Source organism: Dipodomys ordii, unplaced genomic scaffold (genome assembly GCF_000151885.1).
Source record: "Dipodomys ordii isolate 6190 unplaced genomic scaffold, Dord_2.0 Scaffold42, whole genome shotgun sequence".
NCBI classification, from domain to species: Eukaryota; Metazoa; Chordata; class Mammalia; order Rodentia; family Heteromyidae; genus Dipodomys; species Dipodomys ordii.
This window is the reverse complement of record NW_012267258.1, coordinates 8758446-8785387: the sequence shown is the minus strand read 5'-3', so window position 1 is coordinate 8785387 and position 26942 is coordinate 8758446. Positions and strand designations below refer to the sequence as shown.

Sequence of the window (26942 nt, the reverse complement as noted above, 5' to 3'; positions counted from 1 at the left end):
AAAAGCCAGAAGTGAAGCTGTGGCTCAAGTGGTAGAACACATCCTTAAAGCAAAAAAATTTTTAAAAGCCAAGCAAGAGTTCAAGGCCCTGAATTCAAGCTCCAGTACAAGTGTGTGCGTGCACACACACATAAACACAAAGCCATGTGAAGACATGAGGGCATTATTCATAGTTTAAAAGGGAAGGGCCAAAAGGTTCAAGTTAGGGTGGAGTGCTTATAAAGGGTTATTTTAAAAGTAAAGCAACTTTGAAATGACATTGAATGAATTCCTGCACATCCTTTATGGTACATTAAGCTATGTAGATGGAGGTTTCCTAAAAACTAACTTACCAAGGATGGCATATCATGCTAAATGGCTGTGGATAGTTAGCAATGCCATTCAAAAGCTAATAAATGATCCATTTCAGATTTACTCAAAATTCCCGGGTCAACTGAAAAAAAACTTTGCTTAATGGGTTCTTGCAAAGATAAGCCTAAAAATATTGTAATTTCCTCAAAAGATATAACAAGCCAAATACATTTGATATAAAAATCTTCTGATCTGAGCAGAAGATGTTCCCTTGTTTTCTCATTTGCTTTTGACTTAGACTTGGTGGAGTCCATTCTTAGACTGCCTTTATGTGTATAACATGGTCTCCGGTTGGTACAGGGGAAGTACTACACAAAATGTATAGACTATTTCTCACATATTGACTAGTTCGCTTTAGCTTTCCTCTAGACATGTGACTTTGGCCTTTAATACCAGCTACTTAGAAAGCTGGGATCTGAGGATCAAAGTTTGAAGCCAGCCCAGGCAGACAAATCCTAGAGACCTTTATCTTCAGTTAACCAGCAAAAAGTCAGAAGTAGAGGTGTGGCTTAAGTGGTTGAGCACCAGCCTGGGGAGAAAAAGCCAAGTAAGAGCTCAAGGCCTTAGGTTCAAGTATCCTCTCCCCTGACCAAAAGGTGAGGGACGTAGTTACTGTTGTAATACATTGTTATGAATGATGTTTGGACTTAGGGAGTGTGAGCCTGAAATGGTGGTATAAAGATTTAGATATTGCAGACATTTTATTTATTTCCTTCTCAGTAAGATACCTCAGTAAGGACCTTGAAGCTGTGTGGGGGAAGGGCTCATACAGTATCTTACAATAGGGCGTAGGCTGCCCTTGAAATCATGCACTTATCCTGCCCAACACTCTGTCTCCTAAGTGTTGGGATTGAAGACATGTGCCACCATATCTAGCCGTGAAGCAATGTTGTCATAGTAAACTATCTAGATTTCCTTTACCTGTAGGGGTTAAAGTTTTCACATCTCCAACTTGACTTCTTTTTAAATAAATGTTTTCTTGGGACAATTAATCATGGCATTTCACTATTTGCTAATCAACATTACAAAATGTAAGACAGTGATAGATGGTAACAGCGTGGGTAAAAGTGCACATACTGTTTAATAAATAAAAACCAAGAAAATCAATGAGACAAAAATAAAGATACACAGCTCCTTACTCGACAGCTGCCTATTACAAATAAGCAACCTGTCTGTTCCTGGAGAGTCTCCAGATTTCTACTGGCTGGCTGCGAATAATTTACTCAGAGGAAAAACTTCCTGGCATGGCCCTCAGTGTCCTTTAGAGTTTGGAAGTATTTATACTTAGGTCATCAAAGGCAGCTGAAGCCTTTTTTCCTCCATCAACAGAGTCTTGGCTAAAAGGTAAAAATTTGAAGTGGCTTGATTTTTCCCTAGACACAATGGTATATCACTGTAGTACAACTTATTTATGCCCAAATCCCTTTTTTTGGGTGGGGGAGGTTAGTCTTGGGGCTTGAACTCAGGGCCTGGGTGCTGTTCCTGAGGTTCTTTTGCTAGTGCTCTACCATTTGAACCACAGTACCACTTCTGGCTTTTTCTGAGCAGTTTATTGGAGAGAAGTCTCATGGACTTTCCTGATCAGGCTAGTTTGAATCACAATCCTCAGATCTTAGCCTCCTGATAGCTAGAATTACAAGCATGAGCCCCTGGCACTCAGCTTTAGATCTTATCCTTTTTAATGCACATATTAGTTTAATTGATATAAATTGTACATATTTATGGGGTACAGTGTGAGAGTGCAGGGCAGCATTTTCCCTATCTATCATCTTGGACATTTATTATTATTATATATATATTTTTTAGTTGTAAAAATACTGTACAGAGGGGTTACAGTTACATGAGTAAGGTAATGAGTACATTTCCTATCGAGCATTGTTACCTCCTCCATTGTTACCCTACCCTCCCTTCATTCCCCACCTCCCCAACTTTTTCCTCCTCCCCTACCCCCCAACATTGTAAAGTTCACTTTCAACATAGTGTCTTGTACTTCTCACACAATGGGTCAATCTGCATCCCCATTTAAGCATTCCATTATCGACATTTATTATTTATCTTGGGGACATTCAGAATCCTGTTTATTTTGAAGTAGAGAATTTTTGTCAACCATAGTTACTGTACTGTGCTATAGAACATTCGAAGCTATACACTCTGGTATCTGCAAACCACCCTTTCTCCTTCCTACCATTTCTCCAAGCATTCCCAGGTACTGATAACCAATAAATCTCTTCTCTACTTCTGTGGGGTCAGGGTTTCAGCTTTCACGTATGAATGAAAACAGTTATTACCTGTTGCCCTGTGCCTGGCTTATTTAACATAATGGTCTTCAGTTTTGTCTATATTGCTGCAGATGAATGAACTTCTTTTTTATGGCTAAGTAATATTTCATCATGTATACATTAACTACATTTGCTTTGTCCTGTCCCTCATCAGTGGGAAGTCAAGATGATTCCATATCTAGCCTATTGTGGGTAGTGCTGCAGTCAATATATGGGTACAGATGTCTCTGTGACCTACTGAATTCCTTGACTTTCCATATACACCCAGTAGTGAGATTGCTGGATCACATTGACAGTTTTGAGAAACCACAATACCAATTTCCATTATATGTGTACAGATCTGTGATATTTCAGAGTTCTTCTTTGTCCATCCTCATCTGAAGTTTGTCTTTTCAATCACAACCATTCTATCTGGGGTGAGATGGTATCTCAGTATGAAAAATCCCTTTCTTAGGCAGGCACCAGCGGCTCACACCTCTAATTCTAGCAACTTAGGAGGCAGAGAACTGAAGATCAAGGTTCAAAGTTAGATGGGGCAGACACATCCAAGAGATTCCAATTAACCAGAAAATAAAAAGGCTGGAATTGGAGCTGTGCCTCAAGCGGTAGAGCACTAATCTTGAGTGGAAAAGCTATAGGAGAGTATGATGTCAAGAGTTCAAGACCCACCCCCGGCACACATAAGCTCAACCCCCCCCCAACTTCAATCTTCTACCCTATCCTCAATGCAATTTCTCACAGGATTCGACACCACTTTTCAATTGTATTTAAGTAGACTTTGCATGTTTTCCCTGGAGCCCAGCCTCTCAAAGCACATTTCAGTCAAAATGAATGCTGTCTCGTCCTGTGTGTGAAATACTTCCAACCACTCACACGTGACTTATGGGTGGTTAACGCTGCTGTCCACTGAAGCTCAGCTTTGATTCATCTCAGCCCATGAATCGTCTCCATGGAGAAAATGCACAGAGATAGCATTTCACTTTAATGTTGTTCATCAAACAGCTTCCTAGTGGCAGGAAAAAAAGGTACAGAAGTTGTTAGGGAAAACATTCTATATTACCAGGAGGTAGCTTCTTCAGGAGTCGGGGTGGGGACGTACATGTTGTGGAGGGAATACTTAATTAACTCTATGTGGGAGGATTCCTTTCACATCACCAGAGACTGACAAGCCACCTTTATGGCTCATAAGCTATCAAGGAATGAAAGGAACTTTCTGGACTGTAATGTTTCAATGTACCAATAGGAAATAAGGAAAATGGAAGACATTCTTAAAGAAATGCACTTGGGACTCATTTAGTGGTTTGTGGGATCCAAATGATCTCATGGGGCTCTCTCAGTCTGAAATCTTACCACTATAAATTCAGTCCTTTGAAGGCTTTGTGTTTTCTGCCTTTACTAGTGTGAACTGGGCTGCGCTGGGTCTTAGTTGTTGAAGTGTTTACTTATGTATTTATTTGCTTGCACAAAGGGGTTTCAGTTCAACATGTCTGTTCATGAGTACAATGCATCTTAATGTCATACCTTTCATCATTCTCTTCTTAAAGTGATTTTTAATGAAGACGTTTTCAAGATAGATTTAGCAATTATCTTGATGCCCTCATTAACTAGCACTTACCTGCAAAGGCAGGCCATAAACACCTGTGACACAGATGACACATGACCATGTCATGTGACTCAAAAAAAGCAAGTCTAACTGAGTTTAGTGATGCAGACGTGGAAGCTAGGCTTTCGAGAAACTGAGGCAGGAAGACTACTTGGTCAGGCCGGCCTGGGCAAGGTTGAAAAGTTATTTTGGCCTCCAGATGGTCATCTTTTCTGTGAATCTTGCATCAAAGCTTCGATTTTTGGTAGTGAAGTCTTATGAATAGGTTCCTCCCTTTTCATTTCAATAGATACATTTCATTTCTTTCATTTGCATCTTCTAAAAAGACACCAAAGTCACTGAGAAAACACTTCCAAAAAGTGTTTTCTCTGCAAATGTGTTCTGGAAGTACTGATAGTTTGTTTCTTCCATAAGTTGGCAAGACATTGAACATGAATGGATTTCAGGTTTAACTACAGCTGCTCATTTGCCTTGATTTAAAGGCCCTCATGTCAAGCGTTCTTTATGGAAGGCTTACATTTCCTTTTATGTCTCTTAGACATTAGAGACTCCTGTTGTAACGATATACTTTTTTGGCTGCAGTGAAGCCCTTCTGCTCCTGTAAGTCCTTCCTTACAAAATTTTTATAAGCATTTTTTATCTTCAAACAGTTTTGCAGAGGTTTCAACTCAACATGTCAATTTATGAGTATAGTGCCCCATCTCTTCCAGCCCCACCCCTCCCCTTGAGTTACCTGGCTCCATTTTCATACCTGTGCACCGAGTATTATGACTCTATTCACCCTCCCTTCCTCTCTCTGTGCATCTACTCACCCCCCCTTTCCTCTTCCCCCTTTTCCCAAAAACACATAGATTTAGGCAAGTGCTCTTTATGTGCAGAGGGCATTAACTGTTGCTAATTTTTAGAAGATTCCTGTTTGGTGTGTGTATTTTTGTTGCTGGTGTCATATCACCATTTGCTAGTCTTCATCTAGTTGAAAGGATTCTTCATCCTCTTCTATTACTGTTTACCATGCATCATTTCTTTTTTGGACTATTTCATTATAATTTAGAGTATCTTCACCATCAGGCAGAAAATTTTCCACTAATTTGTATCTCACTTGTACCATCTGTGTCAGTATAGGGAACTTAATTTAGTTGAATTTGCTGTTAGCTATGAAACGATTGGAGTTATGATGGCAAATACTCTCTAGGATTTACCCCATAGTTTATAGCTTAGCATTAAAACAAATGGTTATTAGCCAGTGACAGCAATTTCACTAAAATACAAAGGAGTGGTGTTTTTTCAAAGTTATTGGAGTATTCTGGAAAAGATCTTGTTTGAAGTTAAAAGTATTTTTAAAAATTTTTTAAATCCAACTGGGTGCCAGTGGCTCATACTTATAATCCTAGCTACTCAGGAGGCTGAGTTCAGAGGATCGTGGTTCAAAGCCAGCCCGGGCAGGAAAGTCTGTGAGACTCTTATCTCCAATTAAACACCAGAAAACCAGAAGTGGCACTGTGGCTCAAGTGGTAGAGCGCCCACCTTGAGCTGAAGAGCTCAGGGACAGTGCCCAGGCCCAGAGTTCAAGCCAGCTGACAAAAAAATTTCACTTATTATTTTAAGCAGCTGTACCAAAGCATTTCAGTTCAACAAGTCTGAGTTCAATACATTTTCTAAAATATTTTTATTAAGTAGTTGTACAAAAGAGTTATAAGTACACTATGTCTTGATCGGTGTCACCCCTTCTATCCTTCTGTCTTTTCCAATGCCCCCTCCCATCCCTTCTAGTTGAATTTTTCTTTATTTAGTACTGGTAACTATTTCAGATTCTGGACAATTAATGGGTACTTTGTCTCAGCACATTCTTGATGCTATAATAAAATGCTATGATGGAACATTTCTCCCAGTACTGGAGGCTGCAGAGCCCAGGATCAAGCCTAGTGTCTGCTGAAGCCCACTTCCTCCTAGAGGCTGCCTATTCTGTGTGTCCTCACATGAATTAGGGACAAGATGGCCTTTGTTGAGGGCAATGATTTCATTCAGGGACTCAAATCTTAGGACCTAATTATCCCCCCAGAGACTCTACTCCTTATACAATGGTAATGCTAGAGATTGGGATTTAAACATGTCACTTGTGATGATCATTTAGATCATAGCATATTTAGTCTTCTTGATGCACCTGGGCACACACACCTAGTTTCAACCAAAGAGACAAGGCTGCTTAATTGCTCCTTTATGAAAAGTTGTGTTGACACTGAGGAAGATTTTGAAGTAAAATCTACCAGCCTTCCTAGCACCAGACTTCACTCCTAGTGTAAAGATGCCTTGTTCTTCTGCATCTCCTTATTTACTAAAGCTATGCAACAGGGAGCAAGCGCTCTGTGATTAGAGTGTCAGTCTGTGTTGTCGTACTTGGAATGACGGAACTTATCCTGAGGTCACCTGCTTCTAAAAGTGGTACTATCTGTTTCCGGTATGTAAAAGTGGAATGCGCTGAAATGAATGTCATCGTACTGACTCTAAGTCAGGACCTAGTACATGTTGCCTAAGGTCTGGCATTTCAAGCCCCTGAGCAATGTGTTGCAGAAAATGCACTTTCTTCTCCTTTAATGGCTGTGTCTGGCACCACTAGTTCTGTTCCACGTAGCTGTGGACGCCTGTCCTTCAGCCTGGATGAGCCCATTTCTTTCCAAAGGTGAGCATTTCCAGAAAATAATATGTTGACAATCTTGACCCAACCCCCACAAAACTCTTGCTGATTTTCATCTTGCAAACTCAAAAGAAGAAAGTCTTTTTTAAAATTCTAACTTCTTTCATTTTAGTATAATACAAAGACAACAAAGGGACTGAATATTTTTATGAAGGTTTTGCAAGATACTTTCATATTCTCAGAGATTCTCAATGATTTCTACATAATTTTAGGTATTATTGCATTCTTCCAGTTTATAATAAAAATAGTGAAAGTTTAAGACATTTGTGTGACTAGAGAGAAATGTACATTGACGATAAATTTTAGTGATCTTTGGCCATAAAAGTTAATTTCAGATGTTGTGTGGTAATTATTAAAACTTCCCAAGTAACTGAAAGTTTATCCTGGAATTATCCATTTTTCCCCCTACTATGCCGAGGGCTTTCTGAGATAAATGTTATGTGTGTGGTTCTCAGGAGGTCGAGCTGTGTCGTGTTAGCAGTCAAGAGAAGCTGGGCCTGACAGTCTGTTACCGGACAGATGATGAAGAAGACACAGGCATTTATGTCAGTGAGGTAAGAAATGCTGTAAAGCAGCGATGAGGGGAAGCCACTCACAGTGAGAAAAATCCTTCCTTCCTCATCTTTAACATAAGGAATTGGCCATGTTCCCATTTCTGCCACTTGTGATTAGGAAAGCAAATTATGCTGCCCAAGTAATGGAATCACTATTCAATATGGAATCCTTCACTACAGAAGCTTAGCAAGAAAATAAAAAGTGGTGACCTTGTCTATATTTAAATGTATTTCCATAAGAATGAAGGGAGGCAAACAAGGTTTTTGAGCTGCAAACATCTGTCCTTTCATTCTACTGCATCTTAGGTGAACAATAAATATCCCTGGCAATATTGTTGACCTAAGCTACCGTAGCTATTATTTCAAGCTAAGAGTAATGGCAATCACATCTCTTACTCTGGTAAATACCCCAATAGTATACATATCAGTAGGCCAGTCACTTTCAAGAAATGACAAGACAAATATAAGTCACTGTTTTAGTATTGTTTGCTTTGTTTCCGTGCCTGTATTGGGGCTTGAACACAGGTCCCTTAATACGTACGTTCATTCAAGGCTGGTACTCTATCAGTTCAGTCATACTTCCACTTCTGGCTTGTTAAGCAGAAAAAAGGAGTATCAGGGACTTTTCTGTCAGGCTGGCTTTGAACCATGATTGTCAGATCTCAGTCTCCTGAGTAGCTAGGATTACAGGTACAAGCAACTGTGTCCAGCTGTATTCATAGCATTGAGAGACTGTTGAGCAACATATGTCACCAGGGGAGTTGTTTTTAATCACCTAAGAAAAAATTTAGACAAGTACGGTTTCACAAAAAAATTTACTTGTTTACTTACCTAGGTACACACACATATAGCCTAACTCCTGCAAACATGAATACAAGAGTCAGAATAGCATGGAAAAGCAATTGGTATCTATTTTGTCCATCTTTTCATGACCATGATGTTAAAAGCATTACCTAACATAAAGGATCTCTCAACAAGAAACTTACTGTAACACTGTTTCTTGTTTATATTTTTGTTGACTGCTGTTTATTTGATTTGGGTTTTGGTGTTTGAAGACAAGGCCCTGCTAGGTAGCCCACACTAGCCGTGAACTTGGAATCAATCCTCCTGTCTTCTTAGTTCTGGGATTCCAAATGTGAGCTCCCATGCTTCGCTATGTCTTCCTGTTTTAATAGAACTGTTTAGAAAATGGGAGATATCATGTAATTAATGCATTTAGAAAGTGTTACTAGTCTTTATCATAATTAAATATTAGCTCCTAGGATAAACTGCAGATTATTTGGTAATTCCTCTGATTGAGGAAGTAATTTTTTTAAAACCTAATGAAGAATTTTTGTCATATGCACAGAAGTAAAAAGGTAGAAGTTTGCCGGGGTGGCTCACGCCTGTAATCCTAGCTACTCAGGAGGCTGAGATCTGAGGATCGAGGTTCAAAGCCAGCCCGGGCAGGAGAGACCGTGAGACTCCTATCTCCAATAAACCACCAGAAAAAAAACCGGAAGTGGCGCTGTAGCTCAAGTGGTAGAGCGCTCGCCTTTAGCTGAAGAGCTGAGGGACAGCGCCCAGGCCCGGAGTTCAAGCCCCACGACCGACAAAAAAAAAAGAAAATGAAAGAAAAAGAAAAAAAAAGGTAGAAGTTTCATTTGATTACTGTTCTGACTACAAAGTTTGGGTTGTAAATGACTTTTGAGTGAGATACAACTGAATATTCATCCCTCAGTGTTTTCTGGTAAGTCTCTAATTACCATTGGGACATATAGATTTGAATTTTTTTTCAGAGATGATAAGTCACAGAAACGAAGCACACATACCTGGAATATTATCCTTATTCCTACTACATGCAATGAATTATAGTGTACAGCATGCTGATTCACCATTTAAACCCTAGTTATTATAGATGGTTCCACTAGTAAGAAAATAATATCTAACATCTGCATTGAAATGCTTTGCTTGGACAAAAATCTGAAGCCATCCCATGAAACCTAATGGAATTACCCCTAGTGAACAGAAAGCCATCACTCAAGTTTGACCCATTAAAATAGTGATAAAGCTCTTTTAAAAGAACTTGAAATAGATACTTATTCTAACATAATTCATCATTAGTATAATTTTCCCTATATGTAAAATGGTACTGAATAAATGTAAACAGATAAGGTTTTATTTCCACTTCTTGAGCAATACAGATTGTAAACCTCATTATAAATTAATATTCTCAAAGATAAAAGTCCCTTTAATAAATATGGAACTTCAATGTCAGTATGGTATTCTGGGACAACTGGAAAAAGATTTTTAAAGAATCGCCTTAGTAGAAAGCAGATTTCCTAAGTTCAGAAAACCTGGTATTAATTTCATTCATTATCAGGTGAAGAAGTCCATGCATAATAATTGTTATTGAGTTATAAATATGAGGAGAAAGAAAGAAGAATAGAAAGGAGAAAGGGTAAACAATGGTCTTTAAGTTCTACACTAGTTCACTTTTTTGGGGGTTAATATTTTCAGAATGAATTATTTTTGACAGAGAAAAACTTGATACATACTGTTGTAAATCCATAGAAAATCTTTTGGACCATGATTTTAAATATATATTTTAAAACACAACAAATCAAAGAAAAGTTGGACAAATGGGATTGCATGAAATTGCAGAGCTTCTGCATGGCAAAGGACATAACTAGCAAGATCAATAGAAGGCCCACGGATTGGGAGAAGATCTTTACTAGCCATACAATGGACAAGGATCTCCATCTAAAATATACTTGGAACTCAAAAAATTAAATCCCCTAACAAGAAATCCTCAAAGAAACAACTGCTCGATAAATAAGTGGGCTAAAGACTTAAAGAGAAACTTCTCTGAAGAGGAAATAAGAATGGCCAATAGATACATGAAGAAAATGCTCAACCTCTCTAGCCATAAAAGAAATGCAAATCAAAAGAACATTGAGATTCCACTTCACCCAAGTTAGAATGGCTATAATCAAGAACTCTAATAACAACAGATGCTGGAGGGGATATGGCCAAAAGGGAACCCTACAGTGCATTGTTGGTGGGAGTGTAAACTTGTTCAACCACTTTGGAAAGCAGTATGGAGGTTCCTCAAAAGACTCCATATAGAGCTCCCCTATGACCCAGCAATTCCACTTTTGGGCATTTACCCAAATGATCACAAGACCATACTAAAGCTACCAGCACAACTATGTTTATTGCAGCATTATTTACCATAGCTAAAATATGGAACCATCCCAGATGCCCCTCAGTAGATGAATGGATTAAGAAAATGTAATATATATATATATATATATATATATATATGAATTCTATACCTCCATCAAAAAGAATGACATTGCCCCATTTGTTAGGAAATGGAAAGACTTGGAAAAAATTATAATAAGTGAAGTAAGCCAGGCCCAAAGAAACATAGGTCCCATGGTTTCCTTTATTTGCAATAGCTAGTATATGTCTGGGATAAGCAGAAAAGTTCAAAAGGTATGTACATATGACCAGATAAGATGATGTTAAGTGAAATGAACCCCAAGATAGGGACACAAGTGGTTTTATCTTTCTTGTTTCTGATGTATTTATAATGTACCATGTGATTTTTTTTGTTGCTTTGTATGTTCCTCCCCCATAGTATAACCCCTGTTTTCACTGTTTTTGATGTGGGTGCCCTGCATCTTGTATATACACTTCTCTAATTTGGGGAGGGGAATGGAAAAAACAAAATATTTAAATAAATAAGGATACAGGTTGACCCATTGTAACAATGAGATGTACAAGACACTATGTTGAAAAAAATGAACTTTACAATTTAGGTGTGGGGGGGGGCTCTAGTGTAGTTGTGGAGGTGGGAGGAAGGGATGGGAGGAGAAAAACAAAGGAGGAGGCAACAATGTTCGATAGGAAATGTACTCATTACCTTGCTCATGTAACCCCTCTGTACAGTATTTTTACGTTAAAAAACTTATTAAAAAAAGAAAAATATATTTTAATCCGATGGCAGTGGCTCATGCCTATAATCCTAGCTACTCAGGAGGCTGAGATCTGAGGATCATGGTTCAAAGCCAGCCAAGGCAGGAAAATCCATGAGACTCTTATCTCCAATTAACCACCTAAATGCTGAAAGTGGAGCTGTTGCTCAAGGGGTAGAATGCTAGCCTTGAGCACAAAACTCAGAGATAACACTGAGGCTCTGAATCCAAGCCCCAGGACTGGAATAAAACAACTTATATATGCGTGTGTGCATGCATATGTGTGTGTGTGTGTGTCTGTATTTGAGAAAATTGCCTATTCTCCACTGAATAAGAATGTCTCCTCTGTTACAGATAGATCCCAATAGTATTGCTGCCAAAGATGGGCGAATCCAAGAAGGGGATCGTATTTTGCAAGTAGGTGGTGCGGTTAGTTCAAGGTGCCCAAGGTTTCTTTTTCATTATCTTTTCTTTGGAGTATTGTTGTGGACAAAACAAACTATCAGAAACATGTGTAACTAATGCTGGTGCCATTTCCTAGAAACTATTAGCTAACTTATTAGTGGTTGAGATAGACTGCAGGGAGATTACTCGACTTCACCTTCCAGCTCAAGCCTTGTCTTTCCACGCAATCATTTAACCTCCTTTCAGCTGAACCTCATTTTCACGTCTTCAAAAAATGGCATTTGCAGTTCAAAACCAGCCAGGAAAGTCCATGAGATTCTTATCTCCAATTAACTAGCAAAAAAGCCAGAAGTGGAGCTATGGCTCAAATGGTAAAATGCCAGCCTTGAGTGAAAAATCTTAGAGCATGAAGCCCTGCACGTATCCACACACACACTCAAAAAGGTACCATTTTAATATACCATCCATCCAATGAAAGATCCAAAATAATTGAATTTTTAATTAAAACAAGTTCAATGTACAGTCGCTTTGCTAACATCTCCAACTAAACAGATTGGAAATAATATAACCATTCCATTCTCAGAGCCATGTTATACCCAGCAATCCTGATACAATGCAGCTGGAGAGCAGAATGCACAATGACATCTTGAAAGCCCTGGAAGATTTTTCTGCTCAGGCACGGAAGGATTCTTCTTGGCTCCATTTTCAGATGCACCCAGTCTCTCTATTGGTTTTTCTTCCTGCATCCTTACTGTCCTCAGCTGTCTCTTCTCCCCCAATTCCCACCATGGTCTGTCACTTTCCAGCTAACCACTCTCTCACAGGATAAACAAATAGTTACTAAAATTACTTCTATTAGGTCTGTGGGTATAGTTGGATAGAAATAAAATGCCTCTATTTCCATACGTGCATATTTTATGTTTTGACACTTCTGAATATTTGGCTATGTTGTAAGCAAGTAAATATTCAAAGAAAGGATCTGCAGGAATGTAAAATATTCCTTAATAGAGTTGCTTTGGTGAAGATAACAGCAGGATTGATAAAATGCTGTTTTCTGTCTGATTATATATTCTGTGATGAATATGTCCCACTTAATGAGTAAATACATCACATTAAAACATCTAGGATTCAATTCTGTCTCTACACATTGGAGACAAAAATATCTTAAGAGTGATGGTGAAATTATGCCCACAAACTATCAGCTCCAGGTGTGGGGTGAGGGGATAATGGAATACCCCTCAATGAACCTTTCCCAGGGAGACAAGAACAGGGAAAGCAGATTTCCTTCTGACCCATGAGGTTTCCTGGCTGGCTTGTATTTCAATGAATCTCCCTGGGGAAAGTTTGATTTTAATGTTCTATTTAATCTAACCTCAGTACAGTTTGTTTATGGTCCTGACTTCATTGTGTAACTAAAATTTTCTTCCTGTAGAACACTATAAGTTTTTTTGATGATCACACACACACACTCACACACACACACAGAGAGAGAGAGAGAGAGAGAGAGAGGAGATAATGAGCCAACTTCATGAAAGCATTTCTAGTGCTTGTGTGTTTGCTCTGCAAAGGCTTGGTGGTTCCGTCTGCTGTAGCCTGATCAAGAACTTGTGTCTAGTTTCTTCCCAAGAATTGATCTTGGTAACTCCTCTCACAAACTTACAGGGCTCAGAAATGCACTTCTGAGCTAGGTTTCTATAGGAGAGCACTCCATATTCTCGTTTTGTCCTCAGGAGGGTAAATATATAACATTTCCTATGAGCAACCTAAGTCATGTAGACCAGAAAATCAAGCATGTTCCTAAGGATTACTTTCCATACAAAACTGTCAGAATGCAATCAATGTGATATTCTAATGAGTTCTTTGCTTTCTGGGCCCTCCATATACACGGATCCATAGCCTACCTTCTTCCCTTTCTTTCCTGTTTTGCCTCATTTCTGTTGTTATTTTCATACCCATATCTCTACCCTTCATCATTCTTTCTATCCATATTAATATATATGTGCATTTCTGAAATGAGTCTCCCTTCTTTTGCCTGTTATCCTAAGAAATTTCATACATAGTTGGATGAAAGAATTTCAGTTGCCCATCTGCTTCTGGAACAGTACAGGAAACCTAAAAATTAGTATATTTAAGCATTAATAATGTATTAAGCCCATTCCTCTATTCCTCATTATCAATTCTTCTTGTTTGTCCTCTCTCTCTCTCTCTTCTCAAATACAGAAGGTAGATTAGGCCTAAATTGACACTTTCTTTTTTTTTTTTTTACTAAGCTATTAAAGTACCAGAGTCATAAAACAAAAGATAATATCCACCTTGGAAACTACTATTATATGACAAACCTGTATGTACACACATTTCTGCACCAATACTGGGACTTGAACTCAGGGCCTCATGCAGTCCGTGGTTCCTTGACTTTGTGTGTGGTTCTTTTTACTCATGCTTATTTCTGCTCTTTCACATAAAGGACATTCCTGTACTTCTAGATCTGACTTCTAGTTCTCAGGATTCTATTTCAGATCAGTCCAACCTTGGATAACTGGAATTTATGGATAGATAATTTTGAAACCCCAACCTTAAGGCTCCAAGCTTCCTTAACTCCAAATATGTTTACTGATAATTTACATTAATGGCTAGAAATAATCTCTATGGTGAAATCCTGGGATTTCTTACTCTTCTTATATGCAAATTGCAATTCCCTAATATGTTCACAAATTTCCCCATTGTTTTCTCATGAACCTTTTTTTTTCAGTTGTCTAGCAAGGGTGAAGCCCTGAATTTAAGATCCCAGTTCTATCTCCTTACCAAATTACTTATTAGACTATTTCCCCTAGGAGAAAATACTATTGGTTCAGCAGAAAATTATAAATAGATTTCTCTTTACAGTTTTTTTTCTAGTTGTGATGGTCCCTTGGCTTTTTTGCTAAAAGTCTGGTGCTCTGACACTTGAGCCACAGTTCCACTTCTAGCCTTTTGCTGGTTAATAGGAGATAAGAACCTTCCATAATCAATCATTTTGAACCAAAACCCTCAGATCTATATACATATTCAAGTGAGAAATGGGGGATGGGGGGGTGAGGTGGCTATTAAGAAGAAAACCCTACTGTGATTTGTTTTTCACTATTATTGTCTGCTGGCCTGGTTACCAGATCCTAACTACATATGATAGACTCTGGAATAAGGACTCTTCCTTGTGGCCTGAGGTTGAGACCTTGTGCTCACTTTCCAGTAACTACATCTGTACCCCCAGACTCTCAGAGAGAAAAAGCACAGTGGTTTCCTTCATGCTTTTACACAGAAATCTTTACACAGGGAAAGATATTAAATTATTGAAAACAGGGTTAGTGAAGCCACATTTTCATCCAGTTCAATATCCAAGAAATTAATAGTTTTTTGTTGCTGTTGATAAAAGTATTTTTTTGGGGGGGGTCCAGTTGTGGGGCCTGAACTCTGGGCCTGGGCGCTGTCCCTGAGCTCTTCAGCTCAAGGCTAGTGCTCTACCACTTGAGCCACAGTGCCACTTCCGGCTTTTTTCTTTTTTGCTTATGTGGTGCTGAGGAATCGAACCCAGGGCCTCAAACATGCAAGGCAAGCGCTCTACCACTGAGCCACCTTCCCCAGCCCATGATAAAAGTATTTTTGAATTAATAATTTTATGGAGGATTGCCCTCTTAAATTTTTTGCCACCTATTTTGATGACATACTAGATATCAAAATCTTCATTATCATCATGGACCTGAGTAATCAATAAAATTAATTTTAAGATATGATCCAAAGGAAAAAATACACTTGAACCTTTCTATTTTAAAATGGAACCTCTACATTCTTTAAACAATTCTAGTTTTAGTATTTTGGAAAGTCAAAACAAATATAGATTCAAATACTCCAAGAATCATTTCTGTGTAATGAAAGTTTACTAAGGGTTAATAGAATAAAATTGCCTTTATAGACACAAAACAAAAAAATGGAAGAAAATAGCTTTTAGGTAATTTTAAAGTATGTGCATGCATTTTGTGGTTTTAGAAAGGAACTGGTGTGTCCTTGAGGGTAATCCTGATTAGCTATTCTTCCCTTTGATAGCTGAGCCCTGAGAGACAGACCCTCAGAGCCATGCTTGGGCAACTGAGGCAGACCCACACACCAATAGGAAATGATTAAATGAGAATGCAATCCTCGTGGCCTGGGCGCACTGCCTGGTGAGAGATAATACTGCAGCTCTTTAATTGGCTCGCAGCAAGCATGCGGGATGACGGATTTCAGTTGTGGCATTGCTGGTCCTGCTTTCCAGGCACTATTATCTCAGAGTGACACTTCCATTACTCTGAGCGGAGAAAGATGAACGTCACCTGTCAGGGGCTGGTTAATTGTGTTGCTAGATGTATGTTGCCAGGGCGCAGGTTGGACATTTATGAACATAACTGCTTCCTCTGATGTCCGCCATCCTTCAGGGATCGATATGGCTCTTACAGTAAGCGTGTAATGGAGTGAGGGCACTTTCCACACGAGGGGCTGGAGATGAGCCCATTGTGTGAGCTGCGTTGTCCATACATTTACCATAAATGAGCTGATATTTGCCATTTATTGTGTGTGCAGCATTGTGGAAATGGAAACTAATGTGCCAGTTTCGTTTGTTTTCTAGATAAATGGCGAAGATGTCCAGAATCGAGAGGAAGCCTTGGCACTGCTGTCCAGTGAGGACTGTAAGAGAATCGTGCTACTTGTTGCCAGGCCAGAGATTCAGGTCAGGAAAGAGCAGGCGTCTTGAGACTGAACTGCTGTGAATGTGTTTGTGTTCGTTTTCCACCATTCTAAACTCAAATCACCACCATGGATATCTGTAAAAGGAAACACACAAAGAAGACTAGCAGGTGCTGGTGGCTCATGCCTGGAAAACCAGCTACTCAGGAGGCTGAGATCTAAGGAGTGCAATTTGCAGCCAACCTAGGCAGACATATATTAGAAACTCAATTTCCAGTCACCCACCAAAAAGTCAGGAATGGAGATATGGTTCGAGTGGTAGAATATTAGCCTTGAGCAAAAGTTCAAGGCCCTGAGTTCAAGTCCTTGTACAGGCACACAGACATACAAATTTTAAGACTGACAGAATCCCTTACAATGATAGCTAAATAAACATCCTCTTCAAGAAAAAAAAAAAATTAAACACATAAAACAGTGACTTGAAGTTTAATTCTGTGTGCATCTTCCCTTGAGGATTCTACCTAAAAATTGGTGTATTAAGATGAATCTGAGAAAAAAATAGTCTATCTCACTACTTTCTTAACTTTTATCAAACAAAATATGTAGCATAGGGTGAGTTCCATTTATATAGTTTTTTTCTTTTTTGCTAAAAATTTTATGTGACAAAAACATTTGGCCTCCAAACTTGATGCATGTAACAGAATGTTTTAAAAATCCATTTACAGAGGAAGACATCGGGACAGTCTAGGAGAGGAAGGAAAGTACTAGAGATATTTCTTTTACTTCCTATTTAAATCCCTTCCCCCAATAGAGGAGGGACATCACTCTGTCATCCTTCCATCCATCCGTCAGTAGTTTTGAGTGAAGTTAGTTATGTCACCATTTGTCTCCTAAGTTATTGATCGGATATTTTTCAGGCTCAGTAACTATATACCACCTATAAATTACATTGAGTAAGTGTATTTCAGTGTCATACTGAGGCCTGACTTGAATATAGTGGTTATAAAAGATCACCCTTTCCGCATATATTTCCTTTATGCCTTTGACCATTCTAAATGGTTCTCATAAAGTCTGCCATAGCCTGAAGCAGCGTACAGCTACCCACCTGAGATCTCACAAGCTTGGAAAGAAACCCGGATGGCCTGGCTGGTTTGACTAGGTGTGAGTGGATTATTTAAATATCTTATCAATTATACCAACTACCCAGAAACATGGCTAACCAGTTCTGTCTGTGATTCTAAGTTCTTGGAAAAGAAAAGGGCTAAAACTACATAGTGGTGAGATCCATAATAAAATGAGCTCAGTAACTACATCTATGGTAGAGGAAATACTGCTCTGCTATAGAAGAAAGTCATTCAGAACTAAAGCATGTCCTCAAACGATACCACCGAGTAGCCATAAATACCATGAAAATAAATCCAGAAACGAATGGCACAAGACTAGGCCCTGTTAATGTTTGGTAGAAGACATATACTTGTCAGAACCAGTGACACTTTGAATTATCTAGCTTGCACTTCAGGACTTTGCCCTCCAAATAGTCAGTACTTTGGGGTGAATTTTCAAATGAGAATTCTTTCCCAGAGGGGATAGTCACCTGATGCTAGGCTGCCATCCTGCCTTCAGAAATCAGAGCTGAATCCACCCCTTGATTCAAAACAGCTTTCCTGGCCTGAAATTATCTTAGAATAGTCAACCAAGGAACTACATCTTAATATTATACTTTAAAAACATATCTTAATACAGGCTATAAACAGACACAAAAAGATCCTAAAAGAAACCTTGTGTCTACATCACCCAGCTCTTCCCATCAAATTCAGTGTTATCTCATTTCATTTTATGTAAGACTATTTTATTCAGGGCCAATGTGGAAGGTTGTGTGTGCGCGCGCATGCATGTGTGGTTTTTCTAGCGTGTTTTCATTCTTAGAAATGATCTATGGAGTTGCTGGGGGCAATATTGTACATCTGTGCAATATTTTTAAATAACTCATTTCCTTCTTTCCCTGTCACCTTCCTTTCATTTCCTGCCTATTTTCTTCCTCAGACCATTAAAGATATTGCTTTTCTGTCCCAGTCCCCTCAGGACTTGGGGGCAGAGAGGCTCTGGTAGGAACTTGGAGCCATGTTTTTTCTGTAAGACAGTGTATTTTTTTTCTCCCTGCCTCCCCGCCCCCCCCCCACACACCCCCGCCCGCAATCTCATGTGCTCCATTTTGGTGCAGACAGCATGCCCTGTGTTATGACAGTCCTTTGTTCCTGTAACCCAGCTCTGGCAAGGGACAGCTTGTCTCCAAGAGTCATACTATAGTGAGTAAGCCTAGTTGAGAAGAGGAAAAAAACAGGTGGGCAAGGAGACTTGCCTCTTGCTATGTTGTGTTCCCCAGCCTAGAAGGAAGCGATGCAGACATGAACTGACTGCCCAGGGCAACTCAGTAAGAAAGAGTTACAAGGAATAATTACTCTCTATTCTTTTCTCTTTATCTTCCCAAACCTTCGTTTAAACCTTACAAGACAATGTTACATTATTCACTCTATCAGTATTTAGTTTGACATGATTATAAACAACAAAAATTAAAAAAAAATAATCATTGCTATGTTTAGACAAAAGACATTCTTAGCATTAAGTACTTGCTGTTTGGAGTCTGGCATTAGTGGCTTTCTGACACTAAAATGGACTTCAAGAATGTAACAATGCTCGATAGGAAATGGACTCATTACCTTGCTCATGTAACTGTAACCCCTCTGAACAGTATTTGTCCAATAAAAAACGTACAAAATAATAAACTAAAATAAAACTACTACCTGAAAAACAAAACGAAGCAAAAAAAAGAATGTAACCTTGAACAAAAAGGCAAATGAGAGTTAAAGGGTATACTGATGCATGTGTACACACAGGCGTGCGTGCGCACACACACACACACACACACATTTGATTATTTATTGGTTAAAAACCCCCTCAAACTATTGTCCATTTTTGCTCACTAGAAAGCTACTGCTCCTTTGTAACACAGAAAAGCAGAGCTTTGACAATAATCCAATTCATTTAATAAGCGCAGTCAGCTAATTTACGTAATCCAACTGCAACAATCCACTTTGAGGCAAATTATCTCTACTGACTGTCACTGGCAATCATATCAGCTAGGTAATGACCAGCTTTTACTTCACTTTGTATGGAGAAGCCAAAGGGATTTGTTCAGTTCAATTTGTGTAAGATTCCCTCAAGAATACTTGTGTCAAGCACCTACATGGCTAGTGCTGCCATGAGCTGCCCCACACAATGCCCTCCTTCAAATGCCACAGCGTCTGTGGCCTTTCTCCTTATAATTGGACCTAATAACCAAACCAAAATAGACATGATGGACCTGGTGGTGGTGGTTCAGTGATAGGAATGAAGCTCTGGGATCAATCTTCAGCAACCTAAAAAACCGGACCTCATTTTTTTTCTTCCTATTGACAAAGAACAATTTTAGCTGGGTACTAGTGCCTCACACCTGTAACCCTGGCTACTCAGGAGGCTGAGATCTGAGGGTAGTGGTTTAAAGCCATCTCAAACAGAAATAGCCTATGAGACTTTTATCTCCAGTTAAACAAAAAGCTGGAAGTGAAGGTGTGGCTAAAGTGGTAGAACACCAGCCTTGAGCCAAACAGCTAAGTGAGAGCGAGGTCTTGAATTCAAGCCCTGGTACACACACACACACATACACACAAATGATTTAGATTTTTATTCCTTCTTAACAGACAAAAATATCTGTGTGTTCTTTGGTGGCAAGGAACTACTCTGTTGCCTTGAGAGCCACCTACCTAAAAATTTAAAAAGTAGGATGAGATTCCATCAGCTCAGGGTGAGAAGCACCCTGTGTATCACCTCCTTGGGACATAGCCCTGCCACGGGGTTCTTTTTCACAGAGCAACAGTTGTAAGGATCACAGCTAAGGATTATGTCTTTGCTTTTCATATGCTCTGAAAGAGAGTCGTTGTTCTCTGGGAGATTTATTTGGTTATAAGACAAAAATACGTAGCTCTGTATCAGAAGGATAAAAGGCCTAAGAATCCATTTTTTAAAAAAAGTATTATTGGTAACCCCCTTTTCTTCTGAGAGGTAATCTATAGGAGGCTGGTATTCTGCAGATAATCATTATGATAAAAGGAACTGGTCAGGCGTCACCATTTAAGTTTCCCCTGTTTTAGCATGAGATCTTCCTAACGTAATAGAAAGTACTAATGTATTCTTTCGCAGCTGGATGAAGGCTGGCTGGAAGATGAAAGGAATGAATTCTTCGAGGAGTTAAACTTGGAGATGCTGGAAGAACAGCATAATGAAACAACGCAGCCTACTTCCAAGGAGGTGGAGCAGGTAGGGGCCAACAATTTCAACTACATCATTTGAAATGTTGCTAGTTCCTTTGTTAATATGGAACCAGAAATGGGGAAGAAAACATGAATCAAAGGGTTTGATCAAACATCTCTGTAATGTGAATTCTGTGGAGTACGTGTTATTTCAAATGAAGCAAAGGAAATGTATTTTTTTCTATTAAGCATTCTAATTATATATTAGTGTATGGCCCTGGTCATTTCTCTCACTGTAGCAAAACAAGATCAATAGAACCCAGATTCTTAGGTGTCACTCATGTCACTCTAAGCTGTCAGTTTACTCATTTATCATCATAATCTCAATGTTAATTCTTTAATACATCCTAAAGATCATCTCTTTAAAACAAAACTCCTGACAGATTTAGCCACATGTAGCATAAATATCACTTATCCAAGCTTAATAAATGAAGTGTGTTTATGTGTTAGCATCTCATAACAAAAATGCACGTGTGAACATATGCTTATAGACAAAATAAGTCATCAGATTTCCAGCCACAGTGTCAACACAGCTGTGCGTGGGTCAGGTGAGCAGCATGGATTTAGGCTGGTGTGGTGACTGCTATTCAATAAAGACTGGACAGATTGATATTTTTATGTATGACTTCAACAAGTGGCCACAATAGAGATATTTTTTGGCAGCCGCTGCTGGTTACAAACAAGAAAGTCTTTGCTCCAGGCTTTCTCTCCCTTAGATACAAAATATGGTCTGATGCAGAATTGACAGGAAGATGTTGAATTGAAGAAGTTAGGGAGGATTCCTGTCTAGGTAAAGCGATACTGTGTCAAGAACTACCCACTCATCAGGCATAATACAAATGTCAGGTGTCCCTGAGGTTACATTCTCATTGTGTGGAAACTGTTCTTCACCATGAGACTGAAAAATGATGAGAATTATAGATACCTTTAAAAGTCCCTTGCCCTTCGAAACCATAATACTGCATTAGAAATGCCTTGGTAGAACCCTAACCTGTCTCTATAAAGATTCCATGGAGAAAAGATAAATGATGCAGGCATTACATTAGGAATCAGGAATTCTAGGTTGAATGAAACTATGTTTACAGTTGGTCATAGACCAAGGATAAAGGAATGTCCATTCTATTTAAAAATCTAAATAGATCCAAATGCATCTATTTAGGAATGTTGGCTCATACCTATAATGCTAGCTACTTCAAGAGGCCCAGATTTGAGGACCCCAGTTCAAAACCAGCCCAAGCAGTTAAGTCTATGAGGCTTTGATATCCAATTTACCAGGAAGTGGTGTGGTTCTGGTCATAGATTAGTCTTGAATGTGAGGCCCTCAGTTCAAGCCTCAGTACAGACTCACACACACGAATTTAAATAAGCATACACAGATGTGTATAAATCTGCTCTTAGGAAAAGTTTCACTTTCTATATACTATCTTTGGTCACGTGGCTGCTGCTGAGTTCATTTTTAGAGTTTCTCATAGCTGATTTTTAGCTTTTGAACTGTGTGTAAAGGAAAAATAGCAGCCTTTGTTAAAACCATGTGTGGTTTTATAACTCACTGCAAGATAGAAGAAATATCATAATTAACATGACCTATCAACTCATATGCCAGCATCAGTAACAGCATTGAGGGTGATATGTGTGATACATATTACATAGCACAGAGACCTCACATTGTTAGCTTATAGTTGGGAGATACAAATGTGACTTACTTATCAATACATTTGAAATGATAACAAATGAGGAAAAGAATTTTTCTGCTAGTACTTGTGTGAAATGAAACAGAAATTAACTATTGAGAGATCCAAATTTTAGACTTATTTTAGAATAACTTTATTACCAATTCCACCATTCTTTAGCACTAACTTGCTTAATTATATTTAAGAATGTAGTTATACCTTTAGAGGAAAGACAGATAAACCTAGCAGTAAGCAATCAAAAACTTCAAGCTACACTACTATAGGTTATATGACAGAAGAGAAAATAATTTTACTATTATTTACGAGCAAAGTATTTAAGCAACTAATTAATGAGATAAGGTAGATTGTTCTGTATGAAAGCCAAGGAATAGAATTGTGTATATACATACATATACCATCTTCTTTGTCTGTGTGTGTGTGTGTGTGTGTGTGTGTGTGTTTCAGAAGCATTTTTTTTGTGATACTAAATTTTAAGGTTCTCATCTTTGTTAGGAAGGTGCTCTACCATTTAAGCCATGACCCTAACCCTTTTGTGCTGGTTATTTTGGAGATACTGCCTCGCTTCTTACCCAGGCTTGTTTCTAGGCCATGGACCACCACCTATTTAGGCTTTCAATTTTAGCCGGAGAGACAGGTGCATGCCTCCGTGGCTAGCTTCTTTCCATTGAGATGGAGTCTTTCAGACTTCTTCCCCTGCTGTCCTAGCCCCCATGGTCCTCCCAACCTCAGCCTCTCACATGGTTGGGACAACAGGTGTATACCCCTGCATCCAGCTACTGGTTGAGAAAGGGTCTTGTGTGTATGCCTAGACTGGCCTGAAATCACAATCCTTCTGATCTCAGCCTCCCAAGTAGCTAGGATTGCAGTTAGGAGAGATCTACACCAGCTAAGGACTTTTTTTTTTTTGCCACTCCTGGGGCTTGAACTCAGGGTCTGGGTGCTGCCCCTGAGCTTCTTTTGTTCAAGGCTAGTACTCTACCACTTGAGCCACAGCTCCACTTCTGGTTTTTTTTTGTGATTAATTGGAGGGAAGTGTAGTACAGACTTCCTGCCAGGGCTGACTTTGAACCATGATCCTCTGTTCTCAGCCACCTGAGTAGCTATGGTTACAAGTGTAAGCCACTGGCACCTGGCAGGACATACTTTTTTTTTTTTATCTCATGCCCAGGTCTGGCAATCAATATTTTCCAAATTTTCAGTAAAAGTACCATTTTAATCAGTGTTACTGAGCAACAGATAACTACACAGCATGCACAGAAGCCAGTACCACAACACCAGAGAAAAAAAACAATACATCAATTAATTAAATTTTTATTGCATGGTCAGCCAGCAAGGAGGCTAGGAGCAAAGCCAGAGCTCCCCTTTGTGTCTGCCAGTAGTCAGGGAGGGGGAAAGTTGTGTATTAGCTCCTTGGGATGCCTGTTCATGGGTCACACATGTCCTCTGGGGAGAAACGTATGTTCTGTGCAGGGGATTTTGGGCTCCTGACCAGACAGCCTACTCCTAGGCATCTTGTAATGTCATTCCAAACCGTGAGAATCACACGTGGAAACTTTCCCTAAAGAGTAATACCTAATTTATGTCCAAGTATGTTCATGTTTTAGCCTACTTCAGTTGCGATAGACTAAACCTCTTCTCTGAAGGAAATTATCACTGGGAAAGAGAAAAATAATTTACGTTACTCACCTAAGCCATGCAATATGGCTGCTACTTTTGAGAAGCACAATTTGGAGATTCGCTAAGGTCAAGCACACGAACCTAGAAATGCAATAACAATGTGTGCTCTGCCTCTAGCCCTGGTGCTAGTAACTTGAACTCATCTTGGAGAATAGGAAGGTTTTGCGCTCTAGCTAGTACATGATGTTCACCCCATCCTGTAACTTGGTAATACTGAGTTGACTATTGTGGCAATAATGCTGAGTCAATAATGCTTCCTCTGAATTAAATGTTGGAAACACACACACAACACTAGGTGAATGTGACTCTACAATTGTAGATGGATGGAGACCATGTCTTCTATCTTACTGATCCCTTGGAAGTTCAGTCACTTCATTTATATGACTTTGCCTTAGTTTCCCAAATAAGAACTGTGCATTTAGAAGAATCTTGTCTTATTCATACTCATGACTGTCACCGATGTCCTGATTCAGGGAACTTTCAGGGAACTTTCAAATTCTCTATTTGATCAGTCTGTTGTCTTCATTTTTAAGAGCTGTACTTCTTCCAAGAAGCACTGAGTTGCTTCTGATTATTTCTTTACAGTATTCGTGTTAGCAGACATTTGCAGTGCAGGTGGGGGTCTTGTGTCACCTCCAGGCACTTAGACAATTGATCCTATCAGTCTCCTCCCCCCCCCCCCCCCCCCGCTTTCTAAAGCAACCGCAGCAGGGCTCATGGTTCTGTTGGCACGCGTGCAACCAAACTACAAAGCATTGTTTGTGAAGCAAGTGTCCAGCAGCCGCTGCTGGACAAAGTAACCGATCTCCTTTGTTCCCTCAGCCAAAAAAGCAAGAGGAAGAAGAAGGCACCACCGACACGGCCACCTCGTCCTCCAACAACCACGAGAAGGACAGCGGCGTGGGGCGCACGGACGAGAGCCTGCGGAACGAGGAGAGCTCGGAGCAGGAGAACGCAGCCGAGGAGGCCCGAGGCCCCGAGTCCCTGCCGCTGCCGCGGGCCGCGCGGGGCTGCGCGGAGCTCCCGCGGGACCACAGCCTCCCGCCCGCTGAGTGCCTGGACTCGGATGGCGCCGGCAACCCGGGGGAGGAGTGCGAGCGGTTCCGGCAGCTGTTGGAGCTCAAATGCAAGATCCGCTCCCAGGGCGAGTACGACCTGTACTACTCGAGCAGCCGGCTGCGGGGTGGGCCGGGCGGGCCGGACGGGCCCGAGGGCGTGGAGCACGAGCTCCAGCTGCTGAACGACGAGCTAAGGAGCATCGAGCTCGAGTGCCAGAACATCATGAAGGCGCACCGGCTGCAGGCCGGGCCCGACGCGCCGCGCGGCAAGCTGGACGACATCCTGGAGCACCCGGAGAAGTCGGACAAGGATAGCTCGAGCGCCTACAACACGGCCGAGAGCTGCCGCAGCACGCCGCTCGCCGTGGACCGCTCCCCGGACAGCTCCCTCCCGAGGGCCGTCCACGGGGCCAACCGGAAGGACCTGAGCTGTGGCGCGGGGCCCGGCGGCGGCGGCGGGGAGCCCGCGGCTGGCGGGCCGCGATGCTGCGGCGGAGGCGGCGCTAGCACGCAGGGCCGCGAGAAGCTCCCGGAGCCGGAGAGGGCGGCGGGCGAGCCGGTGCCCTACCTGTCCCCGTACCACAGCTCCCCCTACAGGTGTGCCAACATCCCGGCGCACGCCCGCCACTACCAGAGCTACATGCAGCTGGTGCAGCAGCGCTCGGCCGTGGAGTTCGCGCAGAGCCAGCTCAGCCTGCTGGGCGTGTGCAAGGAGGCGCCGCGCGGCGGCGGCGAGCCCAAGATGGAGTGGAAGGTGAAGATCCGGAGCGACGGCACCCGCTACATCACCAAGCGGCCCGTGCGCGACCGGCTCCTGAAGGAACGTGCCTTAAAGATCAAGGAGGAGCGCAGCGGCATGACCACCGACGACGACACCATGAGCGAGATGAAGATGGGGCGCTACTGGAGCAAGGAGGAGCGCAAGCAGCACCTGGTCCGCGCCAAGGAGCAGCGGCGGCGGCGCGAGTTCATGCTGCGCAGCCGGCTCGAGTGCCTCAAGGAGAGCCCGCAGAGCGGCGGCGAGGGCAAGCGCGAGCTCAGCATCCTGGAGCTGAGCCACAAGAAGATGATGAAGCGCAGGAACAAGAAGATTCTGGATAACTGGATGACCATCCAAGAGCTGATGAGCCACGGGGCCAAGTCCCCCGACGGCACGCGGGTCCACAGCGCCTTCCTGTCGGTGACCACCGTATGACCGAGGGCCGGCCCGCGTCCCCACCCCTGTCCCCCCCCACCCCGTGCCGCCGCCCCCGGTGGCACCAGCACAGTTGCCTCGTTCAAGGTGGCGTTTAGAGATATTTTGTGACTCTTTAAAAAAAATGGGTTTTTTTGGTAAGCAAAATAACTTGGTAATTCTTCCCCCCACCCCTTTGGTTTTTCATAGACTGGTACCTTCTTTTTGGGGGCTGAGATCTTTCCTGAACTTGGGATATATGAATATGAACTGTTTATACACATTATATATATATAGATATATTAAAAAAAGATACAAAAAACTGAGCAAAAAATATGGAGGAGCTAATTAATTTCCTACTTTGATGTATCTATTGTAAGTTAAAAATCTGGATTTATTTCTCTAGTCCACTTATTTTCTACTTTAATAATAATGCCAAAACGTTTCTATTCTTG

At 40.8% G+C, this 26942-nt stretch overlaps 1 protein-coding gene across 1 annotated transcript in view; it reads left to right on the top strand.

Annotated features, from left to right (window-relative positions):
- Positions 1-26508, top strand: part of Pdzrn4 (PDZ domain containing ring finger 4) — a 145692-nt gene extending 119184 nt beyond the window's left edge. The window contains exons 4-8 of the mRNA XM_013018763.1: positions 7381-7479; positions 11796-11858; positions 16483-16584; positions 20778-20894; positions 25078-26508. Coding sequence (XP_012874217.1) covers positions 7381-7479; positions 11796-11858; positions 16483-16584; positions 20778-20894; positions 25078-26508 — 1812 coding nt within the window. The remainder of the gene's footprint in view (positions 1-7380; positions 7480-11795; positions 11859-16482; positions 16585-20777; positions 20895-25077) is intronic.
- The last annotated feature ends 434 nt before the right edge of the window (positions 26509-26942 follow it).